Source organism: Metschnikowia bicuspidata (assembly GCF_001664035.1).
Source record: "Metschnikowia bicuspidata var. bicuspidata NRRL YB-4993 chromosome Unknown METBIscaffold_1, whole genome shotgun sequence".
NCBI classification, from domain to species: domain Eukaryota; kingdom Fungi; phylum Ascomycota; class Pichiomycetes; order Serinales; family Metschnikowiaceae; genus Metschnikowia; species Metschnikowia bicuspidata.
Window position 1 is genome coordinate 178453 of NW_017387731.1, and position 25476 is coordinate 203928.

A 25476-nucleotide genomic window follows, 5' to 3' on the forward strand; every position below is an offset into this window, starting at 1 on the left:
CGGGAGCACGCCGCTGACCGACCCCGTGAAGCCCACCGTGCCCCTGGCCTTGATGAGCAAGGCTGCAAATTCACGCGTCACCGCCATGGGGGCAAACACGTTGACTGCAAAACATTGTGCCACCGCGGCGTCCGTCGCGTCCATGGCCGCCATGGTACAGGCCTGGCCGGCGTTGTTGTATAGAATGTCGAGCCTGCCGTCGTTGTCGCTGCTGATGTGGCTGCACATTCTGGCCACGGCGTCTGTTTGTGTCACGTCGCAGACAAGCGTGTGAATGCCGTGGGCTTCCAAGGGCGCCATGGGTGCAAGACGCCGGGCGCACGCGTATACCTTGTAGCCTCTTTTTGCAAACTCCACTGCGGCGGCCAAGCCGATGCCGGACGAGGCGCCGGTGACGAGCACGACTTTCTGGCGCGCCATTTCTACGATTTACGGGCTATGTAGGGTGCTGGGGGTGGTGGCAAAAACGGCTGGTGCCAGGCCCAGAAGGCCGGTGAGCACTGGCCGCGGTGCGCGCACGACCGCCGCTGCTGGCGTCGCTATAAATGGCAGCCCCCAGAAACTGTTCTGGGTATATAAAAAAAGGCAAGGCGGAGGGGGGCTTTGGCTTGGGCGGCGCTGGAATTGCTGTCCCTGGTTTTATAGGGGTGGCTGGGTTTGGGGACAGAGGGGCCTGGGTTGTGGTCATGCCTCTGGTTTTCATCTGCACCAGGTATCGGGTCCCTGCAGGCCCGATCCTCCACTACTGTTTTGAAATCTGGCAGTGTGGTGTGGATGTTCTGGTAAACAGCTTGGGTCATATCCTCTTCAGATGTTCTGGGATACAAGATGTATGTTTTTATTTGAGATGTTCTAGTATCCAATATTGGCTATATAATCATTTGGGATGTTCTAGGATACAAGATGTATGAGATTATTTGAGATGGGCTGGGATACAAGATGTATGTTTTTATTTGAGATGTTCTAGTATCCAATATTGGCTATATCATCATTTGAGGTGTTCTAAGATACACGAAGTATGATATTGTTAGGATGTATGATGTTTCTATTTGAGATGTTCTAGTATTCAATATTGGCTATATCATCATTTGAGATATTCTAGGATACAAGATGTATGATATCACATCTAAGATGGACTAGTATCCAAGATGTATGATACTATTATTTGAGATATTCTAGGATACAAAATGTATGATATGACCATCCAAAATGGTCTGGCATAAAACATGGACTATATAATGCTGAAGTCTGCTTTGAAACTATAAGCCTCCCAGAGCCTTGGTCCATGTTGTAGACAGTCTTAGTATGCGTATACCGGGATTTTCTTGGTAGCATCTAGGGGTGGTGAAAACACGTGAACGAACAGTAACATGGTATGGACCACATCAGTGAAGCTTAGCTTATGCTAACGGGAATCAATCAAGATGTAAACCTATGAAGAGGTGTTTCCCGTAAAGTAGGAAAAAAAGGAGACATGAAGTTTTTGATGTCTTATATGGCTGACCACTGAGAGAGTGGCTTCGCCTCAGAGTACGTCTCAACTACCATACGGTCGTGTCATCTATCTCAACCTATCAGCATCTAGGATTTTTTAGTACGCAATATGGGCTGTTTCATCATTTGAGATGTTCTAGTACATATGTGGGATATGACCATCCAAGATGTTCTGGTATACCAGTATATTCTAAGGTCCCGGGTACCAGCTTCACAATGATGGTCCCGCATATATGACTGTATGCACTTCCAGTATTGTGAGTTCCGTCAGATATCATTTTGAGCAACTGACTGTATATTTCCTGGAGTCCTCGGGGTTCCGTTCACGTGACCTCTGGATGAAGAACAGAGTTGCATGGTTGTGGAAGAATGAGTGATCAAAATAGTAATACAGATTCTGATGTCCCGCATAGTCCCAAACGTGCATGACCATACTATGCACTGTGGTATTCTCGTATACTAGAGATATGGTGATAGTGGTATCGAAAATTATAGGGTGTGAGATACATGACACTCTGCTCAGATACTCAGTATACTTGGCTCATGAGATTCTGGCGTATGGTTTTCTAGTTAACCAGATTTATGACGATTAAACAATTGATTCCAGCATAAAAAATGTGCGTTTTTTTTTGTGCTAGAGTCCATATACTAAATGATTCGTACCCGACAATTGATTACTCTTTTCGAGGTGAGAAATACCTATAGTAGAATGGGTTGCTAGGCTTACCTCAAAATCTTAGGTATTGTCCTCAGCGCTTCTCCGGCGTTTGACTTGCGATATTCAAGGCTTTCACATCTGTTTCACGACAACTCGAAGTGAACTGTTTCTCTGCGTGCTAGACTCAAAAACGACACATCTCGTGTACTTATAAGAATCCAAACATGGCTTTTGTCGGAAAGAAAAGCCAATAGTCACTCTGCCAGTCCCAATCTCGATACAGCTCTCACTTCAGACACTATATAGTCACATTACTTTCAAAGCCATTGGATATGAAACAGGAGGCATTTCTCCTACGAGAGATTACCCGGGGTCAAAAACTTTTATTCGGAATCACCAGCAAAAGTCAGCTGGGAGGTAGATCTAAGGGAATTGATTGGAAGTAATGAGAGAACATTTGATAGTTTGGCATTTTAGTTCCGATATGTCAAAAGCAGGGATCAGCTTCTAGATGACTGCGCTTGATTAAAAACTCCATGATAAGATACAAGTTGACAGCATCTTGGAAGGAATAGTACAAAGAGACCACCCAGGGTGAGTCGCTTCCAGCCAAAACATCTCTTTCAGCCTTCACATGAGCCAACTGGTCTTTTTTGTACATTTCAGCCTTGAAAAGCGTTTTCATCGCATATATCTTACCAGAATCACGCTTTTGAACCAAGCGGACTTCACCAAACGCACCCTTTCCAATGACTTCCACCGTAGTGAAATCTTCTAAGGACAATCTTGTTCTCCTAAGACGCAAAAACTGGGATTCCTTCTTTCCGAGGTTCTGCAACTGTCTGTTTTTGCGTTCTTCACTCATTCCCGCCTCTTCGTTGGCTAGTTTGCTTTCTAACTCCAAGCGACGCTGATTTCTCTCAATAGCGTGGCTCACAGACATTTGATAGGCGGAATTTGCTCTATATTACAGAAATTTCTGAAGCAGGCTCTGATAAACGGCTTTTATTCAGGGATATTCAAGCAGTCAAATCACTATAAATTCTTGTCCATGACCTTGTTCTTCCCAGCCAGGAGAAGAAAAGGAAAACAACTCACGGCTCAGGGTGGTTTGAACGCCCGACTTTATCAAAAACTCTGACCGCAAGCCTTACGAATGTCCTAAAGAAGGTGGATATCGAGCTTCCGGTACATCAACAAATGCATCTGATCCTCAATTTGATAATACTTTGGTTAAGGCCTCTTTTTTCCCTACTCTTTGGCACAAGCAAGAAAAACTTGAACTATCTTTTCAATTAACTCTGGATTGGGCACCTTTCCTACCTCAGTTTTGCCTGAGAAATTGACATGCTCTGTCATCATTGACTATAGCACAGACCATAGAACTACCTGTGTTTGCAGATAATGCGGATGTAATCTCAATGGTATCCTAGCCGAAAATGCTGCAAGCAAAACCAAAGTTATCGAGTAAGCGTTGACGAAGAGAGTAAAGATACGTTTAAACATTGCTCTTGAATACGTCATGTCAATCTAAACATTAAAGTTCTGTCCCACAGCAGCTTAACGAGAAAACGGGCAATATCTCCCGAGGAATGGGCTTTTTTGAAATACATTTTCGAGAAATTGACAAGTTTAACTCGCGGGCCCGAGAAACAAAAGAAATGGTCTATGGGGCAGACAATGATCTTGCAAACCACTCTCGAAAAGCATGTCAGCTAGTACATTTTCCACCATGAGATCAGAGTAGTTCATCACATGGATATGGTGTTATCCAGACAGAAGATCATTTTTTTAGAAATTCGCCCAATTCAAAAAGGGATTTTGACACCCCAATCGGGTCAGCGTTTTTTACATTCTACATGTACCGCTACGAAAAACTAATTACTTTGACGCTTGGAAGGAAGTAGTAACTATGGCGCTTTACCAAAGATATTGTACATTTGCCGAAATGAATTGAATCTGTTGCATTCCCAGCTCAGGAAACAAAATACGTAGCCATGAAATATACCTCTGCGTCATTGAGCCGCAATGAGCAAGAAAGCAAACGCCTGTTTTAGGACAGCGATATCTTTGATTTTGTCCCGGGGAAAACCAGAAGAAACCAAGAATATACTGACTGGATGGTCCATATAAAGACGAGATAATGAGCTCTGTCCACATCCACCTCAAGATACGTCACCTTTTGAAAGGCATATTCGCGCATGTCTACAACAGCGAGTTCAGAGATACGATCGTTTTCAAAAGAGAGTCATGCAGATGATAACGGGAAGAGCACAAATCTTCCAAGCTCTTGCGACTGATTCAGTCACCGGCTCCGGGAGATTTACAGAGCACCTCATGGATTAGCCACCTGATTCAATAGAATCGTGTGAACACATGTCTTTGCTGCATGGCCTGGAGATTGAGGGGAAAATGCTTTTTAAATTAATCATTGCAACCAACCACAAAGGTTAGTGATGCACCAGAAATTTGGCTCCTATGAGCTGGTCGAGACAGTCGCAGACTATTTTGAGAATAACGAATTGAGGGGGATAGCCCTTGTTTTATCCTTGCAGACCTGAATAGCACGCGATGTAACTCTGAGGTGTGCAATTGAGAATTCGGCACCCTTTTCTGCTCTCCAACCTTCTTCAGAGCAATAAATGGGAATGCGGTCATAGCAGCTATACTTAAAAGCCAGTACTTAGCAGCCAGTACTTAGCAACCAGTACTTAGCAGCCAATGCCTCACAGCCAGTACTTATCTTCAGGGCTTAAGAGGCAGTATTTATCATCCAGGACTTGAGGCCAGTATTAAACAGCCAGGACTTAGCAGCCAATACTTCACAGTCAAAACTTAACAGCCCGTATTTATCCAAGACTTGAAAGCCATACTTAACAGCCAATGCTTATCATCCAGGACTTAAAGCCATACTTAGCAGCCATACTTCACGGCCGTACTTCACAACCAACACCCAACAACCAATACCTCACAGTCAATATCAGAATCTAATACTTCACATACCCAGCATCCATACTCAGAAGAACACCCCAGAGACACGTCCCAAAAGAACGTCCAGGCCCAGCACAACGGAACACGTCGGGCCGTATTAGACAAAACCCATTTCCTTCTCTGCTCGAATGAATTGGAAAAACCTGTAGGATGTGTAAATCATATAACACCCCTCCTCAACACCACTAGGTTAGGCGTGAGCGCATGGCTGTGTATGCGCTTCCGCCCGCTGGGCCAGGTATGGCTCGTGCCCCACCGAAACATTTTTCTCCATCATCCACGAGGGCACATACTCAAGAACACCGTTCCAGATGTTCTCCTCGGGAGTCAATGAGAAGGCGGCCAACAGGTCCATGTCCCGCAAAGCCGCTCGCGATGAGCCAGGCACTTCCCAGCCAAAAAAACCTTTGAAACACACAGAAATGGATTCCGCCACACATCTGCCTTTAGAAAAAGGCGCCTTTTTTCCCACGCCCTCATCCGGTCCCGGACTCGGTCCCGCCAGCCACCGTGGCCAGGGCCTGTTCCTGCACACACGCGGGCACTGGCTGCAACATGCATATCTGGAACATGGCCGCCAGGCTCCAGCACCCAGCAGCATACCCATCCAGCCCGGCTGCCGCCCCAACAACGCCTTGCAAGCAGTGGCGGCCGACAGGGCCCGGAAGCGCGACGCCGCAAACGCAGATCTTGTCCGTCTTTTTTTTTTTTTCCACGCGGCCGTGTCCCAATGCAGAAACTTATCAACAAACAGTCGCATCGCCAGAACCCACCTGCGGCGCTGGGCAGCCATGCCCCGCAGTGCGTTCTCTCCACAACCAGTGCGTTCTTTCAACAAGAGTTTTTTCCACAACAAGGACGTTTTCTCCACAACAAGGACGTTTTTTCCACAACAAGTGCAAGTGCTCGTGCGCCTGCTTCTGTGTTTCTGGATCGACGGCCCCCGCCCGGAACACGACACGTGACCCCAGGCGATCCGGACGCTGCGCTGTTTTTTGCAATCCGCCGCACCCATAGTCAGAAGCCCGCCAGCACATGCCCGCCGCCGTTTTTGCGGCCCAGGCACGCCCGGCCCCAGGAGCCGCCGTGGTCCTCTTTGGCCGCCCGGTCCTGCAGCGGCTCGCCGAAAAAGCACCGCCCTTCGTGCTCGGCATGTTGGCCACGTACGTGCTCCAGCTAGCCGTGCCCACCGTGGCATACTACACGGCCGCCACGGCGCGGCTCTTGAAAGCGGCGTTTTTGTGGCTGGCACTCCTTGTGGCCGTGGCGTGGCTCGCCGGCCTCGGGCCCGTCCAGGCGCACGACCTTGCCGGGATGGCCCGCCGTGTGGCGGCCAATTTCCAGCATGGCCCCGTAGCCCCGGGCCCACAAAACCGGCCCGGTCGCTCGTATCGCCGGGCCTCGGCCTTGGTTCCTGAGCCGCGGTCGCCGGAGCGAGGCGCCGGGCCGGGCCGGAAAACCCCGTGCTCTCCGTCTCGGCAACGACCGAAAGCAGGGCCCTGTGCCCCGGGCCCCGTCCACGTGCCGTCGTTTGTGGTTCCCGTTCGGGACTCCCTGCACAAGGCCTGCTCGGACGCCGTTTTTCCGCATCAGCCTGTGATTCTGCGGCCTGTGATTCTGCGGCCTGGTGCTAGGAGACATGGCTCGGACAGCGAGGGTGTGCGAGACGAGGCCCATCCCAAAGATAACCGGGCCACCGGCCAGCTCCTGCTGCCTGCAGCCAGAGACACGGGTTTGGCGCTGCCGGCCACGGGGATGGGGGGTGTGAGCGGCCGCAGACTTGCGTACCCACAGGAACCCCCTCGGCCGTCGTCACATGTCTTTTTGCGAGACAACGGCGGGGTGTCTTTCGAAACAAGGCCCGATTCTGCGGGGTCTCTTGAAACAAGGCGCGGCTCTGCTGGGTCTTTCGAAACAAGGCTCGATTCTCCTGGGTCCCCCAGAACAAGGCGCAACTCTGCTGGGTCTCCCAAAACAAGGCTCGATTCTGCTGGGACGGCGGCAGTTTCTTCGGTCCCTGGTCTCCCTGCGGACGGAGCCCTTGTGCATGGCCAAAAGAGTGGGCCGGGAAACGCCGGTTTTCTCGGCCGGACAATGTCTGTGCTGAGCGAGCAATCGGTGCTCGGCACAAGGGCCAACTACTCGAAGTTTCTTGCCAACGTGGGTAAGTGAGTGGGTGCCCGGGCGTGCCGCTTGTCTGGTTTGAGTGGTGGGTGTGGTTTGGGTGGTGGTACCAGTTTCAAATGGTGTGTCCAGTATCGAATGGTGAGTCCAGTTTTGAATGGTGGGTCTGGTTCTGGGCCAGCCTGCACTCGATGCCCCTAACCAAATGCATCATGTGGAGACCTTGGCCAGTTCCGGTGCTCCTTGGTTTCTGGATGTGGCCCCGCTTGAGGCTCTGCCGATAACGGCGTCTTAAAAAAAGCCAGAGAGCCGCTTTTGCCCATGCATTCCAGCCTAGGCCCGCCGGGTCTGGTGGGTGCGAGCTTGTCCAGTCTGGATTGAAGAACCTTGACTTGGATTTGTCTCCAAAGACTTCTTGAAGCCTATATCACCACAATCCCACTGGAGTTGCTAGAGGACATCAAGAACTGGTTACCAATGCTGACATTTCTTTCAGCAAAGGACAAATGTGCTTGAATTGGGGTGCGCTTATGAAGACCATCACGGCCGGTCCTTTTGCCTTATCTCTGGTGGCAAACGGCGTTGTTGACCGATGACGGTGAGAGCGACAAAGAGTCTGGGCGAGGCCTCGCACAAAGACCCGTCAGACGAAGACATCACAGTGAAGAAGACAGCGAGGACGCGTATTCTGAAGGAAGCGTGGACAAAAAGAGGAGAGCGATAACGGCAATGACTGGGACGAGTTGGGGAGATCAGCCGCCAGAGACAATAGCAGGCGTGGCCGCGAATAGATGAAGAGAATGGTGAGGATTCCGAGGACACTCGTGTTTGGGTTTCTGGCTGGGCCGATTCTAGTTTAGCAGGTATGTGGGACAGAAACACCGGCGCCGCGGCCATACGTATGTACTACTGAGTAAGCACAACAATAATCATTGGAAGAAGGCACGAGAAGTGAAGAGAATGCATGAGAATTGAGTGGGGGGATTCATGACAGTGGAGCGCAAAGAATGCATTGGAGTGTTCAAATGCATAGCGAGAATGATCCAGATACCTATATCTTTTGTCTAGGGAAATGAAGCGACTAGGGCAGAAGAGCGTGCTGTGATATCAAAGCCAGAACAATGAGAAGGGGGTCTACACAGAAGGCTGTTTGGTTGGTCCATTAAGGGGAATAGCTGAGAAATGAAATCAGTGATTTCGGATGGTCGTGCAGGGCTTGGTGAGAGGGCAAGCCCTAAGAATATTTTTGTCCAGTCCGATTTGCCGGATGTGATTCCAGAACTCCCAAGTGGAGCAGAGCAGCCTCCATAGCGAGCATCACCGACATCAACATTACTAGCGCATATACTAGAACCTCATGGAGTAACCTTTGGAATATGGGCAGAAATATTACATACACTAGCGCATATAGTATCCCTTCGAGTTATCTTTATTAGGACATCAATTAGCACGTATAGTATCACGTACAGTAGCGCATATAGGAGCAGATATGGTACATATATTTGCTATAGTATCGCCTTGAACGGCACTTCATACAGTAGCACATATGGTCTCAAATTAGCACATATATAGTAGTATTTATTGAAATACATTCTAGTAGAACATGCATCAGCACATATAATATCACATAGCAGTATTAATATAGTACATTCTAGTAGAACACATCAGCACAATAGCTCTTGATACAGTATGACCTAGAAAACAATTCCATAGAGTAGCACATCGTAGAGTGGCGCATGCATTAGCACATTTAGTACATACATTCATACATACATCAGCACATAGAAGAGCATTACATATGGTATCTTGGATAGCATGTCATACAATAGCACAATGTATTTGCTCGTACAAAATAGCACATATAACAGTTTATAGTAATACCTTGAACAGCCTTTCATATAGTAGCACATATAGTAGCACATATTACATACACCGGCACATATAATAATACTTAATATAAGATCGCCCTAAATAGCATTTCCTAGTATCACATCATACATTATCAGATGCATGAGCACATATGAACATTTAGTAGCGGATATGGTCTTATATTAGCACATACAAAAGCACTTATTACACTATCATCCTTGTTCCAGTATTGGCGTCCATGGTTTCCCCAGTTCTTCCTTCCCCCAGGTCGATGTCCATATCGTTTTCTTTCAGAGTGTAGAGAATTTGGTGCACCTGGCTCTTTTTTCGCAGAAAAGCCTGGTTAAAGCTTCTGACTTTCTGGTTCTGCCTCTTTGAGTCTTGTTTGCCACCATCATAATCCAGTTGAGTGCCATGGACTGCCGGGAATGGATGAGTCAGAGGTAGTCTATACATCAATTCTATTGCATTCCGACGAGGCAAGGTACTTTTGTCTCCCGACGACCGGATGGTAATTAACTTAACGATGTGTCTTTTTTCCGGGATCTTCATCGGCAACAAACATACCTTACCCATGCCTTGGATTGCCTTGGTGTTGAAACAAGATTTATGAAGCAGAATAGCCGTTGATCGTAACAACGGACCATTTTTTACATGTGGGTCGCTAACGGATGGTTGTCTATTCGTAGACGCGGTCGGCTCCATGGCTATGTCTTTTTCTGTTGTGTTCGTGCTTTGATCAATCGGAAGGATTGACGATAGGGATTCCGACCGAGGAATCTCTCTTCTTGCCCGTATCCGAAATCGGCTTGCTGTGTATGAACAGTCAGATTAGGAAGCACGAGCCATTGTAGCAGGCGTGACCGACGGACCGGCCCGATGGTTTTTTCCGCTCTGTTTCCAAAACCGCTCTATAGAACATACTCGGCGGCGCGGTACGTTTACGCATGTTGTTGCTGGGGGTCGCTGAGTTCCGGGCAAGCAGCGCCAAAGCATAGTCCCAGAACCACCATCGTCCCATGACACCGCCACCCGCAAACTAGGTCCTGCGAGCTGCCACAACCCCCTTGCTTCGCTACGGTCGTCTGCAAGGCTCTGGATATCTGCAACGACACTTTCGTGTGCCCTACCCTCGCCCAGTCTGCCCAAATAGGTTCCAGTCAACGTTCTTCACTGGCGGGTGTGCTTCGCCGCCTTTTGTATATACTCGATGGGCCCCCCACGCACCTAATGACCTGACTCACTGCTGGTCTCCGTGGAGTTGATTCATGCCCAACAGCAGCCTGGCCGATCTGCCGGCCAGCAGGCCGGGCAGACGGGCCCTCGGAAAACTAAGTCGCCGGAGCCACAAGCATGCCACGTAGCACGCCTGTTCCAGGGGTTCTAAGGACAAACCCAGGTCTGGGGCCAAGACCCGTTCCGGGGCCACGGGCAGTCTGCTTCGCCGCGCCGGTTCTCCAGGACAGCCGGAGACAAGGCCCGCGCAGAGCCACGCAAGCTTCCGTCGCAGGGCGTCTGCCTGGAGACCCGCCCCGCCACAGCGCGCCCGGCCAGCGCCGTCCGTTTTCCGTCGCGCCGCCGCGCCCATCAGAGGCTCACGTCCCAGATGGCCTGCGGGCCGCGCTCGTCGTAGATCTCCGCGTCCATGAACGAGTCGCCGCCGTAGTTGGAGTTGGCCCCGTAGATCTGCTTGGCGTAGATCTGGGCGCCGAGGAAGTACACCTCCGACCACGAGCCGCCCCTCTCCTTGGGCTGCTTCCACGCGGGGAAGTACTCCGGGTACTTGATCAACTTGACGGACGACGGCACCTGCGCGCCGCCGCTGTGGTCGCCCGCCGGCTCGGGCATGTCGCTGGTCAGCTGGTACGCCAAAATGGCCGAGCTCACGCCCGCCGGCTCGCGCCGGGAGCCCTTGGGCGGCGGCGGCCGCGCCACGTGCCGCCGGCAGAGCTCGAGCACCACGGCCTGCTTCAAGCCCGCGATGTTGGTGGTGCCGCCCACCAAAACCAAGTTGTCGTAGCACTCCTGGCGCTTGTCCAAGTCCGGCACCTGCGCCAAGCTGGCGAAGATGCCCTCTGCGAGCGCCGCCACGAGCCTCTGCGCGCCCTGGAACCGCTCCTTGCCCACCGAGAGCATCTGGCCCTCGAAGGAGAAGCTGTTGGTCTGCAACTCGCAGTTCGGCTTGCCCTCGGCGGCCTCGGCCGGCGCCAAAGCGCCCGGCGCGCCGTTGCCCTCGGACACGATCTTGGCTATGTCGATGTCCGCGTCGCCGTCGCCTTGCTTCTCTTCGCTCAAGTCCGCGTGCGAGTAGAACGAGTCCTCGTGGTCCACCATGACCTCGTAGATGGGCGAGTGCTTCAACGCCGCGAGCTGCGGCGCGGAGAACTGCGGCAAGATCTTGCGCAACTCGTCGTCGATGGTCCTGCCGCCCACGGGCAAGCGGCGGGCCGCGTACTTGAGGGGCAAGCCGCCCAATACAGGCACGATCTGCGTGGCCTCGTGGCCCACATTCACCACCACCGCCGACGCCGTGGACCCTAGCCCGTACGACGCGGCCACGGACAAGTCCAACACATTGAACGCGGGGAGCTCCAAGGTCTCGAACACAAACCGGGTGAGGTCCTCCACGGCCTCACGTGACAAGGACACGGACGGCGTGAGCAACAACATGGGAATCTGGTTGATCGTCAAGACCGGGTTTTTGCGGATCACCAGCTGCAACACGAACTTGAGGAGCGCCTTGAGGCCGCCCATGTCCGCCACACGTGACCCGACAACGGGGTGGATTTCGGCGTATTCGCCGGCGGGGTTTGACGCCCGATACTGGCTGGTCGCCTGGTCATGGTACACGACCGTGGGGAGCGAGATTTTGGGCGGGGCCAAAGACTCGTGCAAGCCGAAAAGCACCCTTGTCTCGTGCGAGCCCACGTGGACGAGAAGAAAGTTTTCTTCGCGGAAAAGAGGCATTTTGCACTGGAAGAGCGAAGTTATGGAGGGCAGTTGTTGATGCTCCAGGCAGTGGTGGTGGGGGCACGACCGCGGCGCGCCGCGGTGCTGGTGCGAATGGCTGGGCTACTTTCAGCATCAGATTTCTCAATTCAAGTATGTACGGTACTTCGGATCCTTAGAATACTACTATTCTCTAAGAACCCTTGAGGGAAAAAAGGAAAGGAAAAAAACTCTCCCTGTACGGAAGTTTTTTTCCTTTTGCCACGTGAGGGATGGCTACATGGCGGATACCACGTGACAGCTAGCTTTATCCAAGTGCCCGTCGAAGTGCTGTGGTTATGAACCCATGTTGAGATTGATGGTGATCGGATTTGGTCCATGTTGTATTTATAGTGCTTAAGCTATGATTTGTAGTGTTATGGCTATGATTTGTAGTGCTTAAGCTTTGATTTGTAGTGCTATGGCTTTGATTTGTAGTGCTATGGCTATGATTTGTAGTGCTGTGGCTATGATTTGTAGTGCTGTGGCTATGATTTGTAGTGCTGTGGCTATGATTTGTAGTGTTGTGGCGTTGCTTCATAGTGCTGTGTCTTTGCTGTATAGTGCAGTGTCTCGGGTTTGTAGTGCTCAAGACTTTTTCATCAGATTGGAGGCTTGGACTTTGCGTGCCATGAAGTTTGGACTTCTCATTAAGGGACCCCTAAGTTCATGATGTGCTTTTCTGAGTAGCAGCATTGCAATTTGCGCTTTCCGATCCCAAGTTTCCAGTCGTCCTGGAACTAGGCGACGCTGGCTCTAATTTACGTTGCGACAAACTGATGCCGGTGAATAGGCTGATTTGGACTGGCCTTGTCCAGCAAAGCTCTTTATGCAGTTAGGCGGGACATCGGCATGACGTGGATTTGGAACTTGACTTTTTGCTTGTTGGTGGTTGCATTTGAACTTGCTAGTCACTATTGGCTTTTTAAATTTCTTATTTGCTATTTACTATTATTTTTTGCTTCCAAACCATGGAATTACGGAATTACGTTCGGGGTTTTCGTCATGGTGGAACTGGGTCAGGCATAAGCATACAAGCTGGAGCCATCAGAGCAAGAAGAGCTGACACACGCAGCAAGAATTTACAAGGGCTATAGGGACGAGATATTAGCCTTGGATTTCGGGTTTCCAGGCCTCCCCCCCCCCCCTCCCACGGTCACGCCACTCTGTATAAATCGGAAGTAACTTGCAGAACAACAAGTGCACAGTGCTACTCTTGCAGAGCACTTGACTAAAAGTAAAAATGGTTAAGAAACTGGGCCAGAATCTTGCAAAACTCTTTTCAAAGTAACACGGAACCCTGGAATGAGGTAGGTTAGAGTAATTTTGGCAAGCAGATATCGCATTTCAATGATGGGAGCCTACCCCACCTTGCTGAGAGAAAAGTGTGAAGCCTTTTTTCACCAGATTAATTCCAACATTGCCAGGTACACAATGGGACCGGACCTTTGGGTTTTGAAGTGTATCTCTAGTTTGCAGCCGCACCAAAGAGCATCGGTATGGTTATGAAATTGTTTTACAATAATGAGAAAAGAGAAAATGAACAATATTACAGGCGCACGGAGATTAATCAAAAACGGCGCATGCTTTAATTGCTTCAGTGGTTTTAAATACGTGAATCCTTGCCTGTGTTGCCATGACCTGGGCCCTTGGTTCATGACAATGACTGGAGATGACAGCAAAGTTCATGTGAACATTGAAAGTTTCGAGTTCTGGAGCCCGGGCACCCTACATCAGTATTCCATGGCTGTTTGTAAAAAGACTCGAGCTCTTCGTATATGTCTTTATTTTTTGGTGATTCAAAAGCCAAAAATGGAGCCCGTGCAATCAATTACAAGTTGCCAAACTTTTTAACCTGCTCGTCATATGCAGCGAATTCATAGAGCGGCATTTGAAGTGGTGTATTAATTTTTTTTTCTTGCTTCGGGGATTTGAGCCTTCTGTGTAGATGCTTAAATGTCTCGGTGACTTCATTCATGCTAAATTCAGCAAACATTTACACGCTCACAAATCTTTTGGCCGTGTAGTGAAAAGGGCAAGTCTTCATCAAGCACATCAGCTTTCAAAGAGTCCAGAAAAATTAGCCGCTAAAATCATTCCACAAATATTACCATTTGAGCTTTGAAAACGGAGGAGAAGTGGTGGTCTACACAGCTGAGGCGCTGCATTACAAAAAACTTTCCTCTTCAATATCGACGGGTGTTAACTCTGATTACTAGCTAGTGTAAAAACGTTTCAAGAAGTCACTGAAGGGTCATGATTTAAAGGCACAAATATTAAAAATTATTAGACTAAATAAACGTCTCTAAACATCCGTTTAAAAAGTCATTTGATGTTTTTCTGATAAATACTGCAATAAGCTTGTACCTGGCAATCCAATCCGGCGTTCGCTCACAAATCTTTTGTTTCCAGGTTTTACTTTCTTCTACTTTGGGATGCTCTTGAAATTGCTGACATAAGTTCCAACATTTGACTCACAAAAAGAGAAAGAAAAAAAATCTGAAATGAGAGGTTGGCACTTAACCGAATCGATCAACCGGGAGCCAGGTCTACTTGTCCCACACACTGATTCGACATACACAACGATGTTAGGCGAAATGAAGCAATTAGAAAGCAAATATAAATGTCGCATGAAAAAAGAATTATCTTTTTTTTTCTTAGTCTCTTCTGGGGTTGTACTGTCTAAATGTTGTACATTTTCCTGTTTTCTGACTAATCAAGGGCCCCAACATCAGCGATATAACAGCAATTCATGGGGCACAAAACTGTCTTCCCCCCACTCACAATAAATAACACTGTGCTCAAAAATAGATTTTCCCCGCGACGAGTGGTGTCAATTCTAGACTACTCCTAGTATCCAATACCCGACTCTTGCGATATATCAAATTATCCAGCTGCCTGCACGAACACTGCGTGTCGCACTATAATTCACCCAGTCCATATCCAGAGATTATCTTCAGAATCCGTCATTCGTGTCTTGCCAAAATTTAACGGAGCAGATTTCTGGCGTTTCAATTAGCACGGACTTTGCAGGCGTTAAGTTTCGAACAAGCACACCGGTTATCCCCCAGTAGCAGCGCTTTTAGCACCCCACGACTTTACTTCATTTCGTCATTGGCACGACGCGGAGATGCTTCGAGTATTGGCAAGACGCGTCCTCCCATTAAACACACCTCTTGCCACCACGTCTACATTTCACCCTCGTCACATGGGTCAACAGTCTATTCTCCGCTTTTTTAGTGATCTGTCCAAAAGCCCCGCCAAGACCACCAAAAGAAAATCTTCGCGTGAGCCGTCTCCTGCCAGCAAGGCCAGAAAAACCAAGATCGAGGACTCGCCCAATGTTGCTGCAAACTCGTCAGAAAACCCCGAAGTCTCGACGGAGCCTGTGTTAGACCCTGCAGACTCGCCGGGCCCGAAAAGCGTCAAAGAAGAGGCGGAAAAATTGATTGAATTGTCGGAGGAAAACCATAAACACCCGATTCTTGCTCCCTCCACCACCAAGATTCCGTATGCCAAGCTCACTGCCGTTCTCGATCGCATCGAGGCCGAGCCGGGCAGATTGAAGATGACCGCCATAGTGGTGGAGTTTTTCACCGAGATTTTGGAGCAGTTCCAGTCGCCTGACGAATTGGTGCGTGTGGTGTACCTCTTCATCAACAGGCTTGGGCCGGATTATGAGCCCGACTTGGAGCTTGGCCTTGGCGAAACCATTCTCATCAAGGCCATCGGAGAATGCTACGGTCGTGCACCGGCCAAGATCAAAAAGGATTATCAGGAAGTGGGAGACTTGGGGCTAGTGGCTCAGCAGTCGCGGTCGGGCCAGCCTCCTATGTTCAAGCCCACTGCTCTTGATGTCGACACGGTCTTTGAAAATCTCACCAAGATTGCGAAGTCCACCGGCAAGGATTCCCAGTCGAGAAAAATCTCCATCATCAATAAGATGTTGACGTCCTGTGACATGAAGAGCAGCGAAGCAAAGTTTTTGATCCGCTCTTTGGAGGGCAAATTGCGTATAGGCTTGGCCGAAAAGACTGTCTTGGTCAGCTTGGCCCAGGCGTTCTTGAACCACGAGAACAAAAGCGCAAAGCGCATCAACAGCGACTCTCTCTCAAAGGCCGAGGACGTGATTCGCGAGGCGTTCTCGTTAATCCCAAACTACGAAGTCATTATCCGGAACGCCTTCCAGTATGGAATCCTCAACTTGTTAGACCACTGCCAGCTAACGCCCGGTGTCCCGTTGAAGCCCATGTTGGCCAAACCCACTAAGTCCATTGGCGAAGTACTCGATAGATTCCAAGGTGAGGAGTTTACCTGCGAGTACAAGTATGATGGGGAGCGTGCTCAAGTGCACCTTCTTGACTCGGGCGAAGTTCGCATCTATTCCCGGAATTCGGAAGACATGTCCCAGCGTTATCCCGACTTGGTTTCAATAGTAAAAGACTTCATCAAGACTTCTGACGAAACAAACACAGGCACGCCCAGATCCATGCTTTTGGACTGTGAGGCGGTGGCTTGGGATCGGGAATCCAAGAAAATCTTGCCCTTCCAAGTTCTATCGACTAGAAAGAGAAAAGATGTGGACGAAAAGGACATCAAAGTCCATATTTGTTTGTTTGTATTCGATGTTTTGTGCTTCAACGGCGATTCGCTCATCACCAAGTCCTTGCTGGAAAGAAGACAGTGTCTTTTCGACAACTTCACCCCGATCGAGGGCAAGTTCCAGTTTGCAACTTTCAAGAACTCTTCCGACTTGAATGAACTCCAGTTGTTCTTGGACCAATCAGTCAAAGACTCCTGCGAAGGTTTGATGGTCAAAATGCTTCACGGGGCTGAGTCCTTCTATGAACCATCCAAAAGATCTAGAAATTGGCTCAAACTCAAGAAAGACTACTTGGCAGGTGTTGGCGACTCTCTCGATCTTGTCGTTGTGGGAGCTTACATTGGAAAAGGCAAGAGAACTGGCTCGTATGGAGGCTTTCTTTTAGCAGCATACAATGACGATACCGGCGAGTATGAAACGACTTGCAAGATCGGAACAGGCTTTTCTGATGAAGACTTGGCCACTTTGTATGCTAAGCTCAAGCCCACCGAAATATCGGCTCCAAAGCCGTTCTATGTCTATGACACAACAAACTCTAATGCAGTGCCCGACGTGTGGCTCGAGCCAACATCCGTGTTTGAAGTTTTGACGGCTGATCTTTCTTTGAGTCCCATCTACAAAGCCGCGTATCTGGAATACGGCAAGGGTATTTCGTTAAGGTTCCCCAGATTTCTCAGATTGCGTGATGACAAGGGAGTTGAGGATGCCACAACGTCTTCTCAGGTTTCGGAGTTTTACCAGAGGCAAACAAATGTGTCCTAGATATCTGGTAATAACAAAAATGGATGTCATGTAAGGCGCGAGTTATAATTATGATCCGATAAACAAAGGAGAGATAGAGAAAGCAAAATAATTTAGAATAAAAGCTTTTGTGAAGTCAGAAGCAGTCATGGGGGCAAATCGCACATCAGCGGCTCACTGGGCGTTTTCTCGACCTTCCCGGATTCGGGACTGAATTTTGCTGCTGAGTGTGCTGGCAGATTTATCCGCGCTGAATTCAGCGAGCCTATTTCTGTCAATCTTACTATTGAAGTTAAGTTCGACAGGCGAGCTATCTTCCGACAAAGCTGTTTCTGAACTGAGTGTGTTCGGGTTAGTGTTTTTGAAGTTGAAGTCATCGGCCATGGATACCGTGGATGGCATTGCCGAGGGAGTCATCGAATCAATGTCAACCTGTCCCTTTTTGGCGTTCATGTACAAACTGTAGTCAGAAAACATTGGGATGTTCGTGTATGACAGGTCGCTGGGTAGCGAGATTCCGTCGGAAGTGGTAGATGAGTTCCCATCGGTGTTCTCGTCGTCATTCTGCCTCGTAGATGAACCTGTGGCTTTAGCGGACGCACCCTTGCTCGCTTTCTTTGCTTTGCGGCTGGCTAGCCTTCTATTACGCAACTCTTGAGTTTTCAGTTCCTCCTCTTCGTCTGAGTCGTAGTCAACTGGTCTTGCCAGTTTGGTGCTCTTCACCTCAAGCAAGTTGAAGTCATCGGGGAAGAGCTCAAGACCATATTTGTTGACAAACTCAGTAATCTCATTACTCAAGTCCCTTCTCATTTGCTTGACTTCAGTGATGGTTGATCCCAAGAAAATAGAGAGGTATAGTGGTCTCAATGATTTGAACAAATCCATACCTTGTTCACCGATCACCAAAGCAGAGTATGTGACGACAATACCCAAGATATAAAGAATGAACCACATGCTGAGCAAGCCATAAGAGGAGAGATAGTTGTGTTTTTTGCAGTACCACGTACCAACTGAGGCGTAGAAGCTGTACAACAAAGGCGCAACACCCATACTAATGAGAATTTTCCATGTGGCCACCACGTCGTTTGCCTTCACTTTCACAGAGGAGTTAGCTAACGCAGTTCTCTTCTTTTGGACTGACACATATTTGGCAATAGCAAAGACAGGCGAAAAGAGAATGGATCCCGGAAGTGCTAAGATGAGTAGGAGAATGACTTTCAATGCCCGCACAATGAACACTGGGATCAATGAGAGCTTGTGATTCTCGTCGCAATCTTCGACATGATGATCAGCCAAGTTGGAGTGGCTCAAGGCTTTGTTGTAACGCAAAATGTTCTTTTTGATAGTGTCCATTTCAGGCAAATGCTTAAACGTCTCGTACCCCAATACCAACCTCCTGTTCATCTCCACCGCCATTGGGATCGGCAAGTACTGGGCAAAGTTTCCAGCATAGAGCCGCCGAGCCGCCTGCACAACCATCAATGTCTCGTAGTCAACACAGTTGACGGTAACAGCCTTCAAACCATTGGTGACTAAGTCCAAGAGTTCCTTCACAGAATCCCTGGAGGTCTCTGGATCATTGTAGCGTGCAACCAAAGAGGAGTCTATCTCAATTGGCTGACCGAATTCGACTACTGCACGCGAACGGAACTTGTGCGCGTGGAAGTAGTTCATACCACAGGGAACGATTTTCACCTTGCATGTGGGGTCATGACTCATGGCCCCGAGCGCCATCACGGCCACACCCGCCTTTAGTGGGAGCAACTCAGTGCGGTCGTGGGAGCCGCCCTCAGGGAAGATGCCAAGACACTCGCCCCGCGACAAGTGCTCAAATACGTAGTGATACACCTGCTTCTGGTCGATCTTGTCCGCGACCTTGAACAGCGTGCCCCTGCGCAAGAGTTCGACAACGGCGTCAGACCGCTTGAATTCGCGTCGCAAGACGAGCTCGGTATCAGACACAATGGTCTCGATTTCGGACGCGCCGAGTGACTTGGGCAATGCCAAGAGTCCGCGCAGCATGCACTCCAGTGTAAACCGCGTGCCACGACCCGTTACAAGTAGCGGGTCGGCATCGAAATCAATTGAGATTTTCCCTGTGCCTGGAGCAAGCATGTCCTGGGCGCGTGCCACGGGGATCGATAGCTGTGCGCTAGAGAGGGGGCCGATGACCGGGTGATGGTACGACTTGGCGGCAATGAGGAACGAGATGCGGCGGTTTGCCTCCTTGCGGACCTGGTTCGAGAGAATGAGCGGGTCGACAAACTGATTGGCGTGGGGAGCCGCCACGAAGATTACAGGCCCAGACTTGGGGATCCGGAAGGCGCCCCGCGGCCGGATTTCACGGAAGAAGCAGTCGAAGATCACCGAAAACATCCATCCCACAAAGTCGTAGAGCCAGAGCTGGTACTGGCGGAACGGCTTATATGGTGCATTCGGCGCCTCGGTGTCTGCCTTTGGTAATGGCTGGTCTGCATTTGGTGACGACGGGTCTGATTTACGTGATGATCGGTCTGCGTTTGGTGAGGGAGCTGGGTCCGATGGCAGGGTGCACCCGGGGGTAAGCAGGAGCTCCCCCACGCTGTTTGCCGTGCCATTGGGTTCGCTGTATGCGCCGGCTGGGGCAGTGGTAGCCGAGGGCAGCATCGAGTTGGTTTGCGATTACAAAAGCGTCTGTGTGTGCCAAGCGGGCCCAGAGGAAAGTGTGGAGATTGGGGACTGCGTGATTCAAAAACCGCGAGTCACTTCCGCTGAGCCAGGTGCGGGTTTCAAGGCGGGCCTCCAGAATATCTACCTGGCTTCTGTGCCGGCCCTATGCGTGGGGCCAAAGCGCGGGTTTTGGTTATGAGACACCAACGAGATACACCGGTTTGGTGTACTGGTGTAGTGGTCGCTGGCCTCCAAACCTTGGGCGGGTAGCGCCAGCAAAACGTGGCACAAAAAGAAGGGGGCAAAAACGTACTCACTGATCGCCAGAAAACAATATGGGAGACACGGGATAATGAAGTGCGTTGGTGTGTGACTAGGTAAGGCACACTATGTAGAAAAGACAAAAGAGTGTGGAGTTGAGAAAAAGTTTAAATGGAGCGAGGAAGTAGGAATTGCGAAAAGCAAGGAGGGGGTGAGAAAAATGTGGAAAAGGTAAAATTGGAGCGACAAGAAAAATGCGGAATTGAAAGAGACAACAACGAAATTCCGGCAAGAAATCCCGAGCAACTGGACAATGGACCAACCGAGTCAAGATTTCAGTTATGTTCTTTAAACGGGGTTGAGAATTTCGTGACGGATGCGCTCTTTTAAATGTATGGCCTATTTTTGGCTGTCTCATATTATGTAAGGTGGTGTGACGAGACACTACTTAAACACGCGACCAGCCACTAAGAAATGGGCCCCAAAAAATCAGTCGAGTATGGTATCCAATAATTGCAATCAGCAGCATCAACGATACACAAGATGTAGAATAAGATCCCGCCCCTTTCATGTTGGCTTTAAATTCTCCGAACTTTTACAAGGTTGTGATATTTTCTCTCAAAGACTCTAGTATTTCTTAGGCATGCTCAAATTGCTCGCATTAATAAGAATGAAACATGATTGATAGATCTGTTCCATGCACACTCTCGAAGACAGATTTGGGGTGTGTTTGCTGTTGTTTTGTTTTTCATGGGGGTCATAATTCCAAGGGAGACTATAATGAATTCCTGGAAATATGAAGTCCGTCAGAAAGCACAGACACCTAACCACCCCTCGAGCCAAAAGACCTGTGTTTTGCAGCAGAGAAAAAAATGTTGAAGGAACACACCACGTGTGGTTCATATATGTTTCTATCACGAATCACGTGTAGTATGCCGCCGCACGTGACGTAATTGAAATTTGAGCCTCGGGCCGAGGCTGTGGCAGCGTACTAGCATCACGCACCCGAATGAGACCGCAGCGCTTGGCGGGCCGAGGGCGCGGCCCAGCTTCACCGCACGGCACTGTGTGCAGGCTTGTCGTCATGTGCAGGCGTGCAACCGTGTGCTCGTAACCTGGTTTTAGTTCGGCAACGGTTTTGCCAGCTGGCTCCCAAGATAACGTGGGCAATTAGCAGGCCTGTTTCGTGGCCCGATTCGTGGCTCATACTATCGGACAGATGGTGGAGTAGTGTCCGCTCTCATAATTGGGCTTGTCTCATTTTTGCACCGTTCTCAAAATGGCCCAAACAGTGAGCGAGTGAATAGAGCTGGTCGGTGGAATGTAGCCCTTCGTCCACAGACTCTGTTCTGTGATTCCGGCAGCCCAGGTCTTTGTAACTCAAAGCAAGACTTGCCTGCAGCTAGAATTTGGCCCAGTGCAGACAAAACACAGGAAGTGGCGCATCCGGTGGCACACTAGGCATTATCATATTTAACAATGCATGCTGGGGAATGCAGTATTCAGCAGGTGGATGGCACCTTTTCCCAGGCTAGAATTGCGCCCAGCTTTGCAGGCCCATGACATTCGGAAACCAACAGCGGCTACTGTTTTGTGCTGCTTATACATGCTGCCTTGTAGATGGTTAGTGGTCCGGAGGCTCCTAACATTGTGTGATTATTGCACCAGCCATTGTGAAAAACATTCTCAAGCAATGTGTCTTAATATATCCAGTCAAGCAACGGCCCGCGTGGCCGAACAATAAAAAACATGGCGTTGTTTGAAATCGGCGTGCGTCCTGGGCCGAGCCATGAATGGATCGGCCTTTCCTTACAGGCCACGTCCGCTTGGCGCTTCCCCAGTTTTCATATTCCGTTCGCCATGCCCGCTTTCGCACCTCGGCTGTCGGAATCTAAAACCCCGCAATTTGCTGCCACACCCCCGAACTTAAATACCAGTGAGAACCGCCAAGTGACCGCACAATATTTCGGGCCACTTTTTTTTTGCTCTTCATCAAAACACACTATCCGTATTCCTGCTGCCTTGGAAAGCTCCTCAGATTCTTTCCAAGTACCAGTTGAAATACACGACAGAAATTAACCAGGAGAAACCACCCGGACCACAAGGCCCAGTGTTCCCGAAAAAAAAAGCATATATTTGGGCTGTTGACCGGCTCCAGTTGCGTGCTCTCAAAACTCCTGTTTTTGCTCACGCCCTCTTTTTGTGTCTCAAAAACGAGAAACTCCCCGTGTGGCAAACTCCCACTTTTTTCCCCAGCTTTTTTTCACAGCCCGTCGCGCTCAAGAGCTTCCCCACATTTTCGCCCTTGAATCCAGTTCCTACAGGTCTCGGGGTTTTTTTTCTAGGCGCGCACATACTCACTAACGCATCATGACAGTCTCCTTCAAGGACAAGGTCGTGATAGTCACGGGCGCCGGCGGCGGCTTGGGCAAGCACTACTGCCTAGAGTTTGCTCTGCGCGGCGCCAAGGTCGTGGTCAACGATTTGGGCGGCTCGCTCTCGGGACAGGGCGGCGACTCGCGCGCCGCAGACGTGGTGGTGGAGCAAATCCGCGCGGCCGGCGGCGAGGCCGTGGCCGACTACAACAACGTGTTGGACGGCGAGAAGATAGTCGAGACTGCGGTCCGGGCCTTTGGCACCGTGCACGTGGTGGTCAACAACGCCGGGATCTTGCGCGACGCGCAGTTCAAGAAGATGTCGCCACAGGACTTCCAGTTGGTCACGGACGTGCACACGAACGGCGCGTTCAAGGTGACCAAGGCCGCATGGCCCTACTTCCGCAAGCAGAACTACGGCCGCATCATCAACACCGCGTCGCCCGCGGGCTTGTACGGAAACTTTGGCCAGGCCAACTACTCGGCGGCCAAGCTGGGCATGGTGGGCTTTTCCGAGACCTTGGCGAAGGAGGGCGACCGCTACAACATCAAGGCCAACACCATTGCGCCGCTCGCACGCTCGCGCATGACCGAAAACGTCTTGCCACCCCCCATCTTGGAGAAGTTGGGCCCGGAGAAGGTGGCTCCCATTGTCTTGTACTTGGCTTCTGAGAGCAACACGACTCTCAACGGCGAGATCTTCGAGGTTGCCGCGGGCTTCTATGCGCAGATCCGTTGGGAGAGGTCTGGCGGCGTGTTGTTCAAGCCCGACGACTCCTTCACTCCCGAGTCCGTGGCCAAGAAGATCGATGCCATCATGGACTTCGACGACTCCGCGAAACCTGACTTGTTGAAGAATCAGCACCCCCGGGCGTTGAATGACTACTCGGCCTTGATCAAGGCTGCTGAGAAGTTGCCTTCGAACGACAACGCGGGTGCCCCCCCTGTGTCGGTCAAGGGCAGGGTTGTGGTCATCACCGGTGCAGGTGCTGGTTTGGGGAGAGACTACGCGCTCGCATTCGCCAAGGCCGGTGCCAAGGTCGTGGTCAACGACTTCAAAGACCCCTCCAAGGTTGTCGACGAAATCAAGGCTGCCGGCGGTGAGGCGCACGGCGATCAGCATGACGTTGCCAGTCAAGCCAAGGAAATCATCGACAATGTCATCAACAAGTACGGCACCATTGATATCTTGGTCAACAACGCTGGAATCTTGAGAGACAAGTCTTTTGCAAAAATGACTTACGACGAGTGGTTGCAAGTGCAAAAAGTTCACTTGCTTGGAACCTTCAACTTGACAAGATTGGCATGGCCACATTTCTTGGAGAAGAAGTTCGGTAGAGTTGTCAACATCTCGTCCACCTCGGGAATATATGGCAACTTTGGCCAAGCCAACTACTCTGCGGCGAAGTGCGGCATCATTGGTCTTTCGAAAACTCTTGCTATCGAAGGAGCCCGCTCCAACATCAAGGTCAATGTGGTTGCCCCTCATGCTGAAACAGCCATGACCATGACCATTTTTAGAGAGGAGGACAAGAACTTGTACCCTCCAAAGTTGGTAGCTCCTTTGTTGATTTATTTGGCTTCTGAGGATGTGCCAATCACCGGTGAGTTGTTTGAGGCTGGCGGTGGATGGATCGGTAACACCAGGTGGCAGCGGGCGAAGGGAGCCGTTTCCAGAGATGACCACACGACGGCTGAATTTGTTCAAGATAACCTTCAGGACATTGTGGACTTCAGCACTGGCACAGAAAACCCCAAGTCAGCTACTGACTCCTCAATGGCTATTTTGAGTGCAGTTGGAGGAGATGACGACGAAGAAGAAGATGATGACGACGACGACGACTCTCTGGACGAAGAGGAGAACCCAGATAAAATGCCCGATCCTGTTTTCTCTTGGAATGATAGAGATGTGATTTTGTACAATCTTGGTGTTGGGGCCACTCATGATGAATTGCAATACGTCTATGAAAACTCATCAGACTTCCAAGTCATCCCCGTCTTTGGGCATCTCCCTACATTCAACTCAGAGAAGTCTCAGTTGACGTTCACGAGGTTGTTGAAGAACTTCAACCCAATGCTCTTATTGCACGGAGAGCACTACCTCAAGATTGAGAAATTTCCAATTCCAACGGAGGCTACGATTACAACATCATACCAGCCATTAGAAGTTACACAAAAGGGCACGAACACGATTGTGGTTCATGGCTCGAAATCAGTCGATAATGAAACTGGAGAGTTGCTTTTCTCAAACGAGGCCACTTTGTTCATTAGAAAGTGCGAGGGTGAGACCAAGAAATACGTCGAGAGAAAGTCTTTCTCCATGAATCCTTTCTCTGCACCCAAGTCCGAGCCTATCTTCGTTAAAGATATCAAGACTTCCAAGGACCAAGCTGCTTTGTACAGATTGAGTGGAGACAGAAACCCATTGCACATTGATCCTAATTTTGCCAAGGGAGCCAACTTCGATGCCCCGATCTTGCATGGAATGTGCACGTACGGGTTGTCTGCCAAGGTGTTGCTCGATGAGTTTGGCCTCTTTAATGAAATCAAGGCAAGGTTCACCGGCGTTGTTTTCCCAGGTGAGACTTTGAGAGTCTTTGCATGGAAGCAGGGTGATGTGGTGATCTTCCAGACACATGTGGTGGAAAGAAAAACCATTGCCATCAACAATGCTGCCATCAAATTGATTTCTGACAAGAGCAAGTTATGATGAAAGTTCTATA

General features: G+C 49.9%; 8 protein-coding genes across 8 annotated transcripts; 3 read left to right on the forward strand and 5 right to left on the reverse strand.

Moving 5' to 3' along the window:
• Positions 1 to 2639: 2639 nt before the first annotated feature.
• Positions 2640 to 3095, reverse strand: METBIDRAFT_9077 (kinase-like protein; the record flags this gene model as incomplete). The annotated part of the gene is made up of 1 exon (XM_018859311.1): positions 2640 to 3095. The coding sequence occupies one exon, from the start codon at positions 3093 to 3095 to the stop codon at positions 2640 to 2642; it is 456 nt and encodes a 151-aa protein (XP_018713186.1).
• A 3083-nt stretch (positions 3096 to 6178) lies between these two features.
• On the forward strand, positions 6179 to 7315 carry METBIDRAFT_9078 (uncharacterized protein; the record flags this gene model as incomplete). Its single annotated transcript, XM_018859312.1, has 1 exon — positions 6179 to 7315. One exon carries the CDS (start codon positions 6179 to 6181, stop codon positions 7313 to 7315), a length of 1137 nt encoding a protein of 378 aa, XP_018713187.1.
• A 3408-nt stretch (positions 7316 to 10723) lies between these two features.
• ARP9 (Arp9p) lies at positions 10724 to 12103 on the reverse strand (the record flags this gene model as incomplete). Its single annotated transcript, XM_018859313.1, has 1 exon — positions 10724 to 12103. One exon carries the CDS (start codon positions 12101 to 12103, stop codon positions 10724 to 10726), a length of 1380 nt encoding a protein of 459 aa, XP_018713188.1.
• A 1338-nt stretch (positions 12104 to 13441) lies between these two features.
• Positions 13442 to 13927, reverse strand: METBIDRAFT_90709 (uncharacterized protein). Its single transcript, XM_018859308.1, has one exon. It carries the CDS (start codon positions 13780 to 13782, stop codon positions 13525 to 13527), a length of 258 nt encoding a protein of 85 aa, XP_018713189.1. The 5' UTR covers positions 13783 to 13927; the 3' UTR covers positions 13442 to 13524.
• Positions 13928 to 15332: 1405 nt separating this feature from the next.
• Positions 15333 to 17489, forward strand: METBIDRAFT_35796 (DNA ligase (ATP); the record flags this gene model as incomplete). The annotated part of the gene is made up of 1 exon (XM_018856654.1): positions 15333 to 17489. One exon carries the CDS (start codon positions 15333 to 15335, stop codon positions 17487 to 17489), a length of 2157 nt encoding a protein of 718 aa, XP_018713190.1.
• Positions 17490 to 17642: 153 nt separating this feature from the next.
• On the reverse strand, positions 17643 to 20065 carry SCT1 (bifunctional glycerol-3-phosphate/glycerone-phosphate O-acyltransferase; the record flags this gene model as incomplete). Its single annotated transcript, XM_018858443.1, has 2 exons — positions 17643 to 19960; positions 20023 to 20065. 2 exons carry the CDS (start codon positions 20063 to 20065, stop codon positions 17643 to 17645), a joined length of 2361 nt encoding a protein of 786 aa, XP_018713191.1.
• Positions 20066 to 20302: 237 nt separating this feature from the next.
• On the reverse strand, positions 20303 to 20901 carry METBIDRAFT_90587 (uncharacterized protein). The gene has a single exon (XM_018859305.1). It carries the CDS (start codon positions 20794 to 20796, stop codon positions 20491 to 20493), a length of 306 nt encoding a protein of 101 aa, XP_018713192.1. The 5' UTR covers positions 20797 to 20901; the 3' UTR covers positions 20303 to 20490.
• Positions 20902 to 22748: 1847 nt separating this feature from the next.
• FOX2 (bifunctional hydroxyacyl-CoA dehydrogenase/enoyl-CoA hydratase) lies at positions 22749 to 25463 on the forward strand (the record flags this gene model as incomplete). Its single annotated transcript, XM_018856805.1, has 1 exon — positions 22749 to 25463. The coding sequence occupies one exon, from the start codon at positions 22749 to 22751 to the stop codon at positions 25461 to 25463; it is 2715 nt and encodes a 904-aa protein (XP_018713193.1).
• Between the last annotated feature and the right edge of the window lie 13 nt (positions 25464 to 25476).

What these genes read in the sequence shown, in the direction of transcription:
- METBIDRAFT_90709 (XM_018859308.1), bottom strand. Translation starts at nt 13,782, where the DNA reads ATGAACCAAGGGCCCAGGTCATGGCAACACAGGCAAGGATTCACGTAT.
- METBIDRAFT_90587 (XM_018859305.1), bottom strand. Translation starts at nt 20,796, where the DNA reads ATGAGACAGCCAAAAATAGGCCATACATTTAAAAGAGCGCATCCGTCA.